The 17760-nt window shown below is 35.6% G+C and overlaps 1 protein-coding gene across 4 annotated transcripts in view; it reads left to right on the top strand.

The window, feature by feature from the left end:
• Positions 1–17760, top strand: part of GLCCI1 (glucocorticoid induced 1) — a 79498-nt gene that overhangs the window by 37037 nt on the left and 24701 nt on the right. For all 4 annotated transcript variants that reach the window (XM_045578380.1, XM_036429323.2, XM_045578378.1 and 1 more), the window contains exon 3: positions 5735–5821. In XM_045578380.1, the coding sequence (XP_045434336.1) occupies positions 5735–5821 (87 nt within the window). The remainder of the gene's footprint in view (positions 1–5734; positions 5822–17760) is intronic.

Genomic DNA, 17760 nt, shown 5'->3' with positions numbered 1-17760 from the left:
AATTATTTACATTAAAAAAGTTAAAAAGCATCTTAAAAACAATTCAGATGATACAATACGTAGTTTTTAATAACCTTTTTAACCTAATAAGCCATAGTTTTTTCCCATCCATTAAATATTCCTAAACATGATAAGTCCCTTTTTTCCTGATTTTTTTTTTGCTCATGCAACTGGAAAAAAAAATATGAATTTACTTTAGAATTTAGAATTTCCACCACTATTCATATTTTGAAATATCTCTTTCTAAAGTCTTTTCTTTTTGTATGTATTTGCTTACTGAAGTAGGATTATAGCCCTGGCTGGTGTGGCTCAGTGGGTAGAGACTTGGCCTGCAACTAAAGGGTCCCAGGTTTGATTCTGGTCAAGGGCACATGCCCAAGTTGCGGCTCGATCCCAGTAGGGGGGATGCAATTCCCTCATCATTGATGTTTCTCTCTCTCTCCCTCTCCCTTCTTCTGTGAAATAAATTAAAAAATATATTTTTTAAAAAGTGAGATTGTAGTCCACATGCTGTGTGGTGTTGTTTTTTGTATTATAAGAATGTGCCACAATTTTAATTTCCCCATTGATAGCTATTTAATTTATTTTCAGTGCTTCTTTTGGTGTACATCTTAGGTTAATTCTTGACAATAGAAATAACTGTGAATATGTTTAAGGTTGTTGGCACATTTATGATTATTTTTTCTCAAATTAACATTTTTTACAGAGTGAGGCAAATTATTTCTTTTTATCATTTCTAACACAAATGCAATATTTGATTTCTGTGTTATTTCCTGTTTTCAAAAAATTGCAATCCAGAAATTTATCACCAACACCCTCCCTCCCCCTCCCCTTGATATCTGGAATTAGCTACTGTATAAGTTCCCTGCTTAATAATCTAGAAAATCACATATAGTTACTACACAGACCTTCATTCAATTGTGTGGAACACACTAAGGGCTAAATAGACAAGGGTATTATATATTTTACTTATAAATACTCAGGTATGTTAGTCCTTCCTAGGGATTGCTGTTTAATGTCCTCATTAAAGAAAAACCTCTCCCTCTGGAAGGTGAGGGAAGGTGGGTGGATGGGAGGTAATCAATCAAAGACCTTGTATGCATAGATGCATAACCCATGGACACAGACAATAGAGTGCTGAAGGACTGGGGTGGCGGGGGGGTGGTGGAGGTCGGGCTGGCTGAAGGGGATCAGTAGGGGAAAATATTTATTTTAAAAAAAGAAAAATTTAAATTGTCAACATACTATTTAAGGACTCGTGTATAACAAATTCATTGACAGGCAAAATGAGGAAATCTTTTAATAAACACTATGCTCTTAACTGAAAAATATGAAATTCACTGCATGTTAATAAAAAATTTAAAAAAAGAAAAATCTCTTCCTCTCAGTACAACTTTCTACGTGTCTCCAAATAGTATTTGTTAGCTTATGTTAATTTCTAAAGATGTAATTAGATGCAAATTGATGTTAGACTTGTTAATGATATTAGCCTACAAGAAAAATAAGTGGTTACATATATGGTCAGCATGTTACCTTGAGTGCAGAATCTGTTTCTTATTCATCTTTATTTCCTTAGTCTTAGTGCTTTTCAGACCTTCGCTTGCCTCAGAATCATCTGGAGAGCTTGTTAAAATGCTTATTGCTGGACTTGATCTAAGAATTCCCAATTTAATAATTCTGGGACTGAACTTGAGAATTTGCATTTCTACCATGCTCCTAGATGAGGCCAGTTATGCTCAGCCAGGGACCACTGGAAGAAACTAGTCTAAAGTAATAAGCACATAACTTGGTATAGAGATGGAGCATGTTAAACAGTTTGTGAAGTGCTGCTATCACTGAATTCCTCATGCTGTTTTCAACTAAACTGTTCTGTCTACACTCTATTTTCAAGTGAAGAGGCTGTTTATATTTATATTTAGTTATAGGACTATATTTACATACATTTACTAGAAAAACAAAAGGTAGTAATATTAGAATCATAATGTTTTTGTGCTGCTTTTTAAAGCATCATCAGGACAAACTTTTCAAAATTAGCCCTTAAATTAAAAGTTTTTAAAATGTTGATTAGTCAAACAATGTATCCTATTTAATAAAAGAGTAATATGCAAATTGACCGTCGCTCCAACTCACAAGATGGCTGCCCCCATGTGGTCAAAGATGGCTTCCCCATGTGGACACAAGGTTGCCACCACAAGGTGGCCAGTAGGGGAGGGCAGTGCAAGGAGAGGGCAGTTGTGGGCGATCAGGCCAGCATGGGAGGGTAGTTGGGAGGGACAAGGCCTGTAAGGGAGGACAGTTGGGGGCAATCAAGGCTGCAGGGGAGGGCAGGTAGGGGTGACCAGGTCAGCAGAGGAGGGAAGTTGGGGGCAACCAGATATGCAGGGGAAGGCAGTTGGTGGAGACCCAGGCCTGCAGGGAAGAGCAATTGGGGGGACCAGGCCTGCAGATGAGGGCAATTAGAGGTGACCAGGCCTGCAGGGGAGGGCAGATAGGGGCAAACAGGCTGGCAGGGGAGCTCTTAGGCATCAATCAGGCTGGCAGGGGAGAGGTTAGGGGGTGATCAGGCTGGCAAGCAGAAGCTGTTAGGGGCAATCAGGAAGGCAGGCAGGTGAGCAGTTGAGAGCAAGCAGTCCTGGATTGTGAGAGGGATGTTCAGCTGCCCATTTTGGCCCGATCTCAGTAGGATTGGTCCTAAAGGGCAGTCGTACATCTCTTGAAGGGTCCCAGACTGGAGAGGGTGCAGGCACAGGCTGGGCTGAGGGATACACACCCTTGTGCATGAATTTCGTGCACTGGGCCTCTAGTTTATAAATAATGAACAGTTTGTCATTATTTATTTTAAAACCTCTTTATAAATGAAAATTAGTCTATAATTATAATTAATCACTACTAGTTGAAATACCACTGATTCTCAAGTAATTCCACGCATTTCTTGCTAGGTTTATCAGTATTTTGCTACTAAAGGACATATATTTAAGTATGGTAAAATAATTAAGTCAGTAATTATATTTCCACTACAGACTTTAAACTATAGTAAATTTCAAGGTTAAGGATGACCTATACAAAAATATACTTAAGTTTTATATAAGAGTTTTTTAAAGAGTTAAATAAAACTCAGAGAATTTTGTGAAGTCATTATTAATTTGTTTTTGTAAAGGGTTGTTTTTTTTTTGTTTGTTGTTTTTTTGGAAGTGGCTTTAGGCTCTTACATATTAACAGTCAATATTGAAAAACAGTATTTTCTTGCTATGAGTTAGCTTGACCTGTTTTGAAATTGGTAACTCAGGGAAGCAAAGCTGCCTTTGCTAGTTTATAAATAAAGATAAAAATAACAAAAGTACCCAGGATTCATATCTGATATTTGAATACCAGATTCAGGTCTGGTATTCAAAATATATAAAGAATTCATTTATTATGGCCAAATGGTATTCCATTGTGGAAATGTACTGCAGCTCTTTTGTGTCCACTCATCATGGGCACTTGGGCTACTTTCAAATCTTGGGTATTATAAATAATGCTGCAATGAAGGAATTAGTGTTTCAGGTTTCTGTGCATGTGCTCCCAGATTGCAACAGCATGGATGGACCTGGAGAGTATTACACTAAGTGAAATAAGCCAGTCAGAGAAAAACAAGTACCATATGATTTCACTCCTAAGTGGAATGTAATTAACCAAGTAAACTAACAAAGTGGAGACAGACTCATGGGATAGAGAACAGCTGTCAGAGGTGAGGGTGGTGGGGGATGGGTGAGAAGGGTAAAGAGACTGAGAAAAAAAAAAAAAAAAGATTCTCATGGACATAGACAATAGTATGGTGGTTGCCAAAGAGAAAAGGGGTGGGGAAAGGTAGAAGAGGATAAAGAAGAGATAAGCGGTGTTAGAAGGAGACTTGACTTGGGTGGTAAACACACAGTATAATATACAAATGATGTATTGTAGACCAGAAACTTATATAATTTTATTAACCAATGTCACCTTTATAAATTCAATAAAAATAAATTTAAAACTTACAAAGAATTCTTAAAACTCAACATAAGAAAACAACCTTTAAAAAAAAGGGGGGTGGGGCAAAAACTTTAATAGATATGTTATCAAGGAAGATGGCAAATAAGCACCTGAAAAAATGCTCCACATCAGATGTTGTCAGGGAAATATAAATTAAAACACTAATGAGATACCACTTCATACCTGAGGTAGCTTGACCTGTTTTGAAATACAAACACCTACAACACTAAATGCTGACCAGGATGAAGAAGAGCAGTAGCAACTCTGATTCATTGCTGGTGGAAATGCAAAATGGTGGGTAGCCACTTTGGAAGATAGTTTGGCTGTTTCTTAGAAAACTAAACATGCTCTTACCACACAATCCATCATTGATGCTCTTTGGATTTGGAAAATCTGCAAATGGATGTTTATAGTACCTTTATTCTTAATTGCTAAATCTTGGAGGCAACCAAGATGTCCTTCAATAGGTGGTTAGATGAATAAAGTGTGATACATTCAGACAACACTGATGGCTTTTTCATAAGTTATATATTATGTAAAGTCATGGATGCAACCAAAACCGGTTTGGCTCAGTGGTAGAGCGTCGGTCTGCGGACTGAAAGGTCCCAGGTTCAATTCCGGTCAAGGGCATGTACGTTGGTTGCGGGCACATCCCCGGAAGGGGGTGTGCAAGAGGCAGCTGGTCGATGTTTCTCTCTCATCGACGTTTCTAGCTCTCTATCTCTCTCCCTTCCTCTTTGTAAAAAATCAATAAAATATATATTTTTAAAAATAAAGTCATGGATGTAGCCTCAACATAAGTGATGATTTTTTTTAATGTGTAAGAAAAATAGTTTTTAAAGCCATATATATTTATTGTGATAATCATTACTACCGTGTTTCCCCGAAAATAAGATATCCTCCGAAAATAAGACCTACTCAGAGGTTTCCTTCTGAGAGAAATATAAGGCAACCCCTGATAATAAGGCCCCCCTAGGCTCAACATGAGATATTTGGTCCACTGATTCTGAAAGAAATGGAGTCACAAGAAATTCACCAGGAAATTCAGGAATTGGATTGTTATGATGATGTTCCAGAAGATGATGACATGATTGTCATTGAATGAGTAAATTCTTGATACTGTAGGATTCAGTTTGTTTGGTTTGTGTTGACAACTACCGTACTACCGTACCGTATACAGGTAATAAATTTCCTTTATTTTTATTTAACAATAAATGTGTACCGTATTCTTCTTCATGGTAAAATAATATATCCCCTGAAAATAAAATCTAGTGCATCTTTGGGAGCAAAAATTAATATAAGACATTGTCTTATTTTCAGAGAAACGGGGTATTTGTCTTTAAATTGTGGTTTTTACTCTCCCTAATTTACATTACATCAAGAGTCCTCTCATGTAGTAAGAATGATACTTTAATATTGTTAGTTTTTTAAAATATAGCTGCTAAATGGTCTTACCATTTGGGACTTAATGTTTTGTATTACATTTGCATGTTTCATTAATGTTGATGCGAAAAACAAAATGTTTTGAGTAACTTAGAAGCATCTTTAATTGATCATGTCTAACTCAGAATATGATAGAATGTTTTAAACGTTACCTAGGGTCATGAAAATTTTAGCGTTTAAGGGATTTTAGTAGTATAGCTTAATTGGTTTTCATGAAAATTTTGAAATATGCTTGTGTTGCTGTGAGAGTAAGGAATAAAGACAAGATTTCTTTGTTTTGTTCAAGACACCTAGCTGTTGGGCAGAAGAGGGAGCAGAAGAGAGGTCACATCAGCGTTCTGCATCATGGGGGAGTGCTGATCAACTGAAAGAGGTGAGGTATTTCTGGTTATAATCTATAACCTATTTTTATCCTAGAAAATTACCTTATCATTTTTTGAACATAATGGTATTTTTCTTTCAGAGTTTAAGAGTTGCCCTCCACGTTTTAGTGAACAAATCCAAGTTTACCTTATTTGTGCTCTTCATGTTCTTTATAAATGTTCTGCACACTCTCAGCTTTTGCCTTTTCCAAAATGAATTCTTAATTTTACTTACAATTGCTATATCTTCTTCATTTTGGTTGTCTTTTGTTCCCACTTGAGCTTTCTTGTTTTTGAGTTATAGCAATGAGAACTATAGATTATAGCTTTGTGCAATGGTAGGAAAGTCTTTTCTTCTAATAACTTTTTCATGATAGTTAGCTTATTGGTGTCCTTGGAGACCCAGTAGTACAGTGGAATTCATATATTTTGTAGTTTTTATTCTCTTACTCATTATGAGTAACCCAATTTGTGATAATCTTTGTGTATATTTTGGGTTATTTTTTCCTGATCGTTCTATTTTTTATCTATCTAAATTCTCTTATTTTCATAGAAACTGAGTTGAAGGGTCACCTAGTTCTGCGGTTAGCAACCTTTCGGACCTCACGGACCACCAGTGGTCGGCGGACCACCAGTGGTCGGCAGACCACTAGTTGGCAACCACTGATTTAGTCTATCTCCTATGTAAACACTCCTTTAAAAAAATGGAAATCCAGTCTATTTTGATCATTCTTGGTGAGAGAAGCTCCTCACTTAGCTAGAGAACCAAACTAGTTCAGTTGTTTTAGCTTAAGTTGTTAAATAGTTAATTTTGTATATTGAATTCAGAATTATATCCCTTAGTTTTGACTCTGCCCTCGGTATCATTGTGTAAGTCAACTTTAAATGTTATTTTTCTCTAGGATAAACATTGACATTTCTCTCAAATAACTTTTATAGATACCATAGTTTCCATAATTTTAGTATCATTTTAATATACTATAGCTATCAGTATCTTGCATATACTATGATATATAGACTGAATAGTTTCTCTATAATATTAATGTAGAGAAATTCTCAACTTTTGTCTGCCCTACACATAAATGTATGTACACAAAATCAGTTTTTCCCAGCAGCAAGGAAAAAAAGAAACGAAGGGAGGGTGGGAAAGAGGGAGGGAGGGAAAAAACTGGTTTAATATATCTAAAGTAACTACATATTTGTGCATAAAATACAAATACCCCCCAAAAATTAAATTTTCAGTTTTATCTCAGAAGTCAATACAATCTCAAAGCAATAGCTAAGATTTGGTATGGTTGAACTTTGGATTGCAACAACATAGGATATGCATGATTGAAAAAGGAATGGCTAGCATTTATTACTGAGTGGGAGATTTGATTACTCTCCCCACACAGCAACATAACACTGGTTAAAACAAATAATTCAGTGTTCTGGAAATCAGACAAACAAATTGAGAAGTTTTGTTCATGAAAAGTACTAAACTCAAGGCAAGAATAACACAGGTTTGTGATGTTCTTATCTGGTGCCATTCCTTTCCCCCTCCTTACTCATCCCCTGCTTTGTTGGTGTGATATTTCAACCAGGATGGAGCAGGCCTTGAAAACCAGAAGCTTTGCTGCCCTACTGCTGGTAGAGTACTTGATAGAGAGTATAGAAGATTGAAATAGTCATCTTAGTTGCAAATGAATAGGGAGAAATAATGGCTTTGTGAGTCTGAGGTTGAAGTCTTGTTTATGGCAAGCAAGATTTTATCAAGTTGTAAGAGGCAAGATAGCCACAGGGGCTTGATAAGTTCACCACATCTATCCCAGCTTGACTGGATATGCACAGCAGAAAATGAAGTGGGCCCAAACCATCCATGCATCACTGGTCAGTGCAGCTTATAAATACATAAAGAGGAGATTCAAGTAGGCCTGGTGATAATAAAATTTGGGGCCAACTTGTAAAGGGCTCAGACTTTGCACTACTCATTCTATACTCAAATTACATCTAGGAGTAGAAGCTTTACTGGATTTTAACACTCAGTATCATTATCAAAATGGTAATTCTCCCAAAATTGATTCACAGTGATCACTGTTAAAATGTCATACCTTTTGTTTTGGGCAGAAATTAACAAGGTAATAATCCTAAGATTTATGTGGAAATGCAAAGGACCTAGAATGGATAAAATAATTTTGAAAGCGAGAAAAATTTTGGGAGGACTTACATTACACAATTTCAATACTTTTTATAAATGTACATTAGTGCAGTTGGCCAATAATTAGCATAAAAGAAGACATACAGATAAATGGATCAAAATTGTGAATCCAGGAATATACCTTATATTTATGGTCAGTTGATTTCATTCAGTAAAGTTGCCAACACAGTTCACTTGAAAAGGACAGTTTTTCCATCCTAGGTACTGGGATAATTTTATATCCATATATAAAGAAAAAAACTTAGAGAAAAATGAACTCAAAATGGATCATAGTTCTAAATATAAGTTCTAAAATTATAAAACTCCTAGAAGATATTAGATTAAGTGGGGCACTCTTAGGTGCAAGGCAATAAGAGAAAAAAAATATGAATTGAACTTTATTAAGTGAACATTTACATGTGACTAAGAGCATGCACAGACAAGCCCCAGGCTGAAAAAAAATATTAGAAAATCATGTATTTGATATAGATCTTATCCACAGAATATATAAGGGACTCATACAAATTAATAAGACAACCCAATGAGTAATACACTTGAATAGAAGTATTTTCCCCAAATATTTATGGGTACCAAATGTGTTCAGCATCATTAGTCATTAGACAAATGCAAATTAAACCATTAAATACAACTACACACCAACTATAATTACTTTAATTTAAGAGACAAGGTTGAGAATTGAAATGGATGGAGAGAATCTGGACCCCTCATACATTTTGGGGAATATAAAGTATTATAGTACAGTGACTTTGGAAAATAGTTTCTTTAAAAGTTAAATCGTCAACTTAGCATATAACCCAGTAATTCCATTCCTAGGAATCTGTATAATAAAGATGAAAACACCTGTGTACTTTAAGACATATACTGTTGTTAATAGCAGAGTTATTCAGAACAACTAAAAACTGGAAATTATTAATCAGTTGGTAACTGGATAAATGAAATGTTGTATACTCATGCAATAGCATACTATTCAGCAATAAAAGGAAACAATGTACTGAATATTAATGCATGCTACAGTGTAAATGAAGCTCAAGAAGATTTTACTAAGTTAAGGGTTGGCAATATTTTTCTGTAAAAGGCCAGATAGTAAATATTTTAGGGTTTGTGGGCCTTATTATCTTTGTTGCCACCACTCAGCTCTGCTATTGTAATGTGAAAGCAGCCATAGACAAAATGCAGTGGATATCGTTATGCTCCAATAAATTTTATTTACAAAAACATGTGGCAGGCTAGATTTGACCTGAAGATTGTAGTTTTTAAATTCTTGTTAAATGAAAGAAGCCAGATGAATAAGACTACCTATGATATGGTTCCATTTATATTGAAATGCCAGAAAAGACAAATTTATACAGGAACAAAAGAAACCCATTAGTGGTTGCTTGTGGCCAGGAGTGGGGTTGGGGGATTGGTGATTGGCTACAAATAGACTCAAATCAAATTTGGGGCTGATGAAATAACTCTAAAACTGCATTATGATTATTGTTATAGAATTCTGAAAAGTAATTAAAAATTACTGAATTTTACCCTTCAAATGGATGAAGTTAAGGGAATGTAATTTTTATCTCAGTAAAGATGAAAGAAAAAACTGGAAAAAATATAAAAGACTGGTGGCTTTTTCATGATATGTCATGAAGGTATTAAATTTTATATGATGCATATAACTATGGCTAGAGAAAGTATCAGAGTATATGGGTGAAGACTAAAAGTAAAAAGAATCAGCATTTGAGAAAATTATGAAAAGTAAGAGCTATTATTGAAATAGTAATATTTTTAAAAGTTATATACTGTAGTGTTTTTTAAAAATGACTTGAGCCCTGGCCTGGTGGCTCAGCTGGTTGGAGCATCATGGGATACATTGCAAAGATTTCAGGTTTGATTCTTGGTTTGGGCGTAGGTGGGAGGCAACGGATCAGATCAATGTTTCTCTCTCATACCAATGTTTCTCTCTCCCCCTTCCTCTCTCAAATCAGTCAAATAGGTGGATGGGTGGGTAAATGGAAGGGAGGGAGGGAGAGAGGGAGGGCAGAAACAAACTTGGGTCATATTGCTGGGGACTAGGGAGGTTTTTAAGCCAATTTTAAGAAAGTGTAGATTTCTACACATTTTAAGAGCACCAAATATATCTTGCAAATACATGGTGAGAGATTGGAATGGGGCTGTTTGCATAAATGGAGACCTGGGACTATGTTTGTAGGCAGTAAAACTGTACCTCAAATAACCCCATGTGACATTGTTGGTGTTTTCCTGTGGGCCAAAGAGACAGCTATGTAAAATGGAAATAGTAACCATATGCTGTGTGTGTATATGGCATCTGGAATAGAGCTCTTCCAATGTGGGACCAAAGCCCCAGTCATACTAATTTAAAACCTGCTCTTGAGCTATGCAACTCCAGAGGCCAGTCTGAGCAACCATGAAGTAACATGGCAGGAAAGAGCTCACCAAGAACAACACTCTCTTGTAAGGTGATCTTGCAGACAAGTATTTTAGGGAATGTAAAGAAAAATCTATTGCCATAACAGACAGCAGATGCATTAAATAGAATCCTATACATCTGAAGAAATAAGGATAAGAACACAGTCCCAAAAATAACTTTAAAATAAGAATGTTTAGAATTTCAAATGAAATAATAACTTGTAATGAGAATAGAAATAAATAAGAACAGGCAGGATGATAAAGATCATTTGAAAATTTGTTAAGGAACAAAAGTTGGTGAAATAAACAACTGTTTACTGTATCCAAAGGAAATAGCAGAAGAGAATTAGTGAATCAAAAGACTCAACTGAGAAGTGAAAGTCAGGATAAGCAAATCATCTAAAATATAGAACAAAATGATAAAGAAGTTTAAACATGAAAGAGAAATTAAGAAACATGAAAAATAGATAAAGGAGTTCCAGAAAGTAAGAATAGTACGAATTAGGAGAGAGAAATTTTTTAAGGATGAAAATTTGCTAGATTTGAAGAACCATGTGTATTTTTATATTGGAAAAGCCCACCAGTTCCAAGGAGGAAAAACAGGACAATGAAAATATTAGGTCTAGTGTAGTAGAATTGTAGATCAAGGACACACACACACACACACACACACACACACATTCACATTTGGAAAAAGGGCAGATTACCTACAAAGAAATGTCAGATTATCAATATATTTATCACAAAATACAGTTGATGTCAGTATACAGTGAGTTTTTGGTTTGTGTCTATGTTAAGGAAATGAGTTTAAATGAAGCGTCATTTTCCTTTAAGAAAAGATTGCTTTTCTTCCTTTAGATTATGTTTATTGAAGGATTGTTAATCCAGCCTTTATTTACATTTTGCAAACCTCTAAAAAATGTACAAGTGTACTTTTCCATTGGTTCCTTGTTTATATAAAACAATTTAAAATTAATGTACACAGCATAACTATAGTTTAAAAGTCTGCTAAGTAAATGACAAAGATTTAATACTTGTCACTTTTTATGATACTTGATTTCTACAATTTAGTAGAGGTAAAAGAGCATAAAGGTAAATTTAAATTTAAGATTTTTTTAAATTTTTATTTATTTATTTATTTTTTTAGCAAACATTATCACCCTTTAGTGGCACTGCATTTATTCTTGGAATAATGTCAGATAAATAAGACTATGCTCAGTATTGTGTAAAGCACATAGAATTTCAAAGGAAACAGTAGATAACAACTATCTACTTCTTAAATAGCTTAATTACATATTAGGAAAAGCAGCTGAGACTTTAAGGAATAATCACAAAAGGACTTTATATTAACTCCTATTCTCCTTGTTCAATGAAAGAAGAAGGGATATAGTTTGTGATAAATATATTTGTTTCCTGCCTGTTAGTACAAAACTAGAATCTGATCACTTACACTCCTGCAGTCCCTCCAGATGAGCATGCTTTCCAATCTCCTACCATACTCAATTCTTCTAACTTCTCTCATGGTTATATTGCTCGTCTTCTCCCAACGAGGGCCTTCTACAGCTGGGTGCCTTCATGGGGAAGGGATCCTGGAGGTTCCTTTTCTGTGTATTGCTCACCTCCTTCCTAGCTCCATAGCTCCTGTTTCCGACGGAATTGGAGCTTGGGGGAGAGAGGGAAAGGTAAGGGGAATAGATATGTTCCTACTTGACTGGTACTGTTGTAAGATGCCTTGACATTCCCTGGGCTTGACATATTTTGTGACTTCATGGATTCTTTGGAATTCCTTGTTGCTACACATCTCTTACCTTTAGTTCTGTCTTTATGAGTTAGTGAGTCTCTTACTCTCTCCTTGGCCTCTAGAATTCTAGACCTAGATTTCACATTCCCAGCTGCTGAGCTTCATCCTCTAGGCAGCCAGCCCTCTTGCATGGGACCTAAGACACCCCTCCACAATGGCTCTCACACTCATTTCCCAAATGGTTTCTGGAAAACTCACATATTTTTTGTCTGGTTAATGTCTGGAGCTTATGCTGATTCAAATGCTACAGTAAAACTCTGTTATACTACCGTCACATTTTGAGTATCTGGAGTGGGTATCAGATACAAATTCATCATGACCCCTTATCTATGGGGAATATACATCAGGCATTCATGTTGTCCCATTAAAACTTCTCTCCATTTGAGGCAAAGGAGAAAGTATACCCTCTTGGGTCTTGGATTTTATTTTTTCCTACTTAGAGCCTAAAAAGCTGCTTTTACTGTTTCATGGATGCTGGCAGTGTTATGAGACTCCTGGTTTAGAAACAGTGGACTTCAGCACAGCAAGTATCAAGATTATCAAGTTTGCATTTGTTCTGAACTTGAAGTCACGTGGAGATGGGGAGGGCCCAAATGGTTGCCTGCCCATGCAGTAGATCCCATTTCAGAAGAGAGAAACAGAGCTGGGGGAATCCACTGTTTTTATAGTAATCAGTAAGCAAACCTTTTGATCCCAGAAGGTGTCATTCCCAGAGAAAACAAAAATGATACATGTTGTATTATTGTTTTGTTTTGTTTTGTTTTTTTACTATTAATGATTTTGATAAACATAAGTTGAAAAAGGTGGGTTTACTATTCATAAGTCCTTCAGTGGAAATAAGGAAAGATCATAGGTTGTTTCTTTATCTTAGTCCTGCTCTCATTAGAAAGATAGTTTTTCTTAGAGGGAACCATCTGTGGAAGTAAGAAAAATGATTAGGGATGCTTCTCACTTTTAATGAAATAACAATTATTAGATATGGTTTCATTTTATTTATTTACATTTTTATTTGATGTTTAGACAGAGAAACGTCGATTTGTTATTCACTTATTTATGCATTCATTGGTTGATTCTTATATGTGCCTTAACCAGAGATCGAACCCACAACCCTGGCATATCAGGATGATACTCTAACCACCTGAGCTACCTGGCCAAGGCCAATTATTAAATATTACTGATATGGACTTCTCTTTTTATATAAGAAAAATAAAAATTTCCTTATATTTTTACTAAGAGTATACCTTTTTCCCTAACATTCTTTTAGTATTGGTATTTAAAAAAAATACCAATTTTTTTATCATACTATAAGAGGCGAAAGTATTGCAATAATATTTTCTCTGGATCTAAAAGACAACAGAATGGATAATTTTGATTATCCATTTGAAAGCAAAGGAATTGTGTAATCAGCCTCTTAAAACTAAATATTTTTAATAGTCTGTTTCAGTCCATATTGAGTTATAAAGATGTTTTATAATTTTTCATTATTTAAAATTGTATCCAATAGGCACAGTCCTAAATACTGCTTATCAGAAAAATAGAAACTTATCAGTAGGTTAGTATGTAGTCAGTTAATTGCTCCATCACATTTTTGTTCATCTTTATTCTATTTTCACATCTTGCAATATCTTCAACATTAAGAAAGGAAGTTACTTAGCAAAGTGGTTGAGATTATGAGCCAATACATAGTAACTGGTAGTTATTGCAGTTGAACATTAACCTAGTATTATTTTCAGCACTGTTGGTAGGAAATAGAAGTTACAGATTAAAAACTGAAAGACTAAGCCTGCCATTTATTTGCTGTGTTACATTGGGAAACCTATTTTAATTTTTAGTGTTTCCTGGTCTGTAAAAGAGATACAATAAATCTGTGGGATCAAGTGGGTTTGTAAACTAAGTGTATTTTAAATGTTAGTCTGGTATTGTTGTTAATTGTTGAAAATTGTGCCTTGTATAATAGGTAGTTATAAATACATTCTGTATTAAAACTTATATGTATAAAACTTGTCCCAGAGCTGGCTGTATCTTTGGGGATGAATTAGTGTGTGGGAGTATCTTTGTCTGTTCCTGGGTAAGCGTATCTGTGGGTATGTGAGGGTTGATGTTTGTGCAGGTAACCTCTCCTTATGCATGTGTGTGTGCTCCTTTTACATTCACATTTGTGCATGCATGTGCCTGCATTTGCTCATTTGATTATTATGGGGTGAATAAATAGCAGAGAGTTCATTTGGGTTTGCCTATTGGCACTATAAATAAAAACAGGAAGACAACACTGATGATGCATATTTATGGAAAGACAAAAAATGTTTTAAATTTTTATCTATGTTTAGTGTTAGGTGGTGTTGAATTTTAAATTCCTCTGAACACTGTTAAGGAATATAATATTAAAAATTTGTTTTCAACTACAGGACCTTTTTTTTGAGACACTTGATCTTTACAAGCACTAAAGTTTGTCACATATTCCCTTTTTTTCCATATAAAAGTGAATAACAACTTGAGATTCATGACCTCTTATGACATTTTCAAGAAAATGTTTTAGGTAAATCGCTGTAATAATTTTTTTTTTCAGGTGTCAAATTTTCATTTCCGTTTGTATGTTTGTATTCACTTTTTATAAGATTTCTTTATCTCCTCGTGAGTTATTAACTTAATTCTTTAAACAATAGTGAATAGTGGTTAAGATAGCAAACTCTGGAAATACACTTCCTAAATTTAAATATTTGTTTCATCACTTAACTATATGACTTTTAGCAAGCTCTTTCATCTTTCTACCTCTCAATTTCCTCATCTATAAGATGGGGATATTAGTAGTACCAACTCATCTGCTTTTCTTGACAATCTAGAGGCCCAGTGCACGAATTTCAAGCACAGATAGGGTCCCTAGGCCTGGCCAGCAATCAAATCTGATTGGGGCCTTCTGGCTGTTGGCTGGGGCCTTCCTTCATTCTGCATTGCCCCCTTGTGGTCAGCATACATCATAGCAAGTGGTCAAACTCCCATTCTGTCCAACTCCTGAGGGGACAATTTGCATATTAGCCTTTTGTTATATAGGATGAATGAGGTGATTCCCATAAAAGCACATGGCAAAGTAAACTAGCTTATAAACTACCCTGTTTCCCCGAAAATATGACAGTGTCTTATGTTAATTTTTGTTCCCAAAAATGCACTAGGTCTTATTTTCAGGGGATGTCTTATTTTTCCATGAAGAAGAATACAGTACACATTTATTGTTAAATGAAAGTAAAGGAAATTTATTACCTGTATATGGTGTGGTAGTACGGTAGTTGTCAACACAAACCAGACAAACTGTGAATCCTACAGTATCAAGAATTTACTCATTTATTCAGTGACAATCATGTCATCATCTTCTGGAACATCATCATAACAATCCAATTCCTGAATTTCCTGGTGAATTTCTTGTGACTCCATTTCTTTCAGAATCAGTGGACCAAATATCTCATGTTTAGCAATAGCACTGTCTTTAAATGAGTGCTTCTTGTCAAGGTAGCCTGCTCACAGGGCATTTGCAATGCAACTGTCAGTGATTTTCTCCCATGAATTCTTCACCCAAGTCACAACTTCTTGCAGTTTAGGTTTCACAATGTTTCCACGTTGATTTCTCTCCATTCTATTTTTCAATGTAGTCATTAATTTCCATGCGGAAATTGTCTTTGAATGGCTTGTTTATTGCAATATCAAGAGTCTGGAGCTAGGCCTTATTTTCGGGGGATGCCTTATGTTTCACTCAGAAGGAAACCTGTAAGTAGGTCTTATTTTCAGAGGATGTCTTATTTTCGGGGAAAAGTAGTTCTGTTTTCTTTTCTAAAAGCCTTAAAATCCTGCTTTTACTCTTTAAGATTTCTCATTTCTCTGTCCTGTGGAATAGAATTCATTTGGACAAACAGTGCCTGAAGCAAAAGTACTCAGTTATTTGAGGCTGAATTTAGTTTAGTTTTATTTTATTTTTAAATGCTAACAACAGTATGTTTGAGGAAGGGAGACTAACAAGACAAAAATAGCAAATAAACAAGGATGATGTTATCAGGTTTTCAGAAATTTACATTAAAATGTATTCATAATTCTCAGATTTTGAGTGGGGCCAAACCTTGATTTTTGTTTATCTGATTCCATAAATGTTTTAGTCATTTCTTTGTATGTATGCTATTTCTTCTTTTGACCCAGGATCACTTATTCATTAACTTTTTAATACTTTGTACCTTATGTACTGGGGACTCCTTTCATGTTGGGATGTCGAACTACCAATTTTGGCCAGATTCCCCACAGGCCAGGCCGAGGAACCCCACCAGTGCACAAATTTGTGCACCAGGGCTCTAGTTGACATATAACATTGTATAAGTTTAAGGTATATAATGTAATCATTTGATATATGTATAAGTTGCAAAATCATCACCTCACACACAGTTTTTTATGTATAGTGAGAACTTTTAAGATTTCTCTTAGCAACTTTGAAATATACAATATAGCATTGTTAACTATGGTCACTGTGCTATACATTACATTCCCAGAAATTATTCGTCTTACAACTGGAAGTTTGTACCCTTTGACCACCTTCACCCATTTCCTGCCCACTTCCCCACTCCACCTCTGGCAGCCACAAATCTTCTCTTATTATGATTCCACATACTAGTATAAGTGAGATCATACAGTATTTGTCTGTCTTTGTCTACATTATTTTACTTAGCATAATACCCTCAAGGTCCAGTCTTAACTTTTTTTTTAAGGTCACCAAATAGCTAATGAATATTTAGAAACACAAAGTCAGGTTCATCTATAGTTTCGTTTTAAAAGTTCAGTCAGTATAACTCAGTAAAGAAAAGTTGTGTGGTCATTTCATCCTAGTAACCAGGGTGGGTAGGCTCAGCCAAGTGAGGACCAGGAGCTTCTGTGTGATGCGATGGAATGTGGGCTTTAAGGAGGCTGTCTGAGGCAGAGGCTCGGAGCTGTGCACAAGGGGGGGAGCGGTGTGTGTGTGTGTGTGTGTGTGTGTGTGTGTGTGTGGAAGGGTGGGTGGGTGTGTGTTTGTGTGTGGAAGGGTGGGTGTGTGTGTTTGTGTGTGGAAGGGTGGGTGGGTGTGGAAGGGTGGTTTCCTTCTACACCTCCCTCCCAGAAGACACCTTTGTGTCTACTCTCCACTGGTGCTAAGGTCAGGGAGAAGAGATAGCTTTGGCTGTCGTGTGGTCTTGAGCATCAAAGGGAAAAGAAAAGACAGAGTCTAAGTGAAATCTCTGGAAGGTGAGAACATTTACAGTTTTACTATGTAGGTCTGCGCCTCTCCTGAATATGGTGTAAATAACACAGGGACCTCCTATGCTCTGAAGCAAAGAAGGATTTATGGCATCTTGCTTTCATTTCACATAGTTGTTGACAAAAAAAAATGTATAAATGTTCTGAGTACATATATATTTAGGGAGATGAGCTTCACTTTTACTCTAATCTCTGCTGGGTTGTAAACAAGAGCATCACTATGTTATATTCCAAAAATAAACAGTACCGTGTGAAAACTATAAGGTTGCATAATTTAAATT

Source organism: Pipistrellus kuhlii, unplaced genomic scaffold, assembly GCF_014108245.1.
Source record: "Pipistrellus kuhlii isolate mPipKuh1 unplaced genomic scaffold, mPipKuh1.p scaffold_m20_p_10, whole genome shotgun sequence".
Lineage (NCBI taxonomy): Eukaryota > Metazoa > Chordata > Mammalia > Chiroptera > Vespertilionidae > Pipistrellus > Pipistrellus kuhlii.
This window is presented reverse-complemented; position numbering and strand designations above follow the sequence as displayed.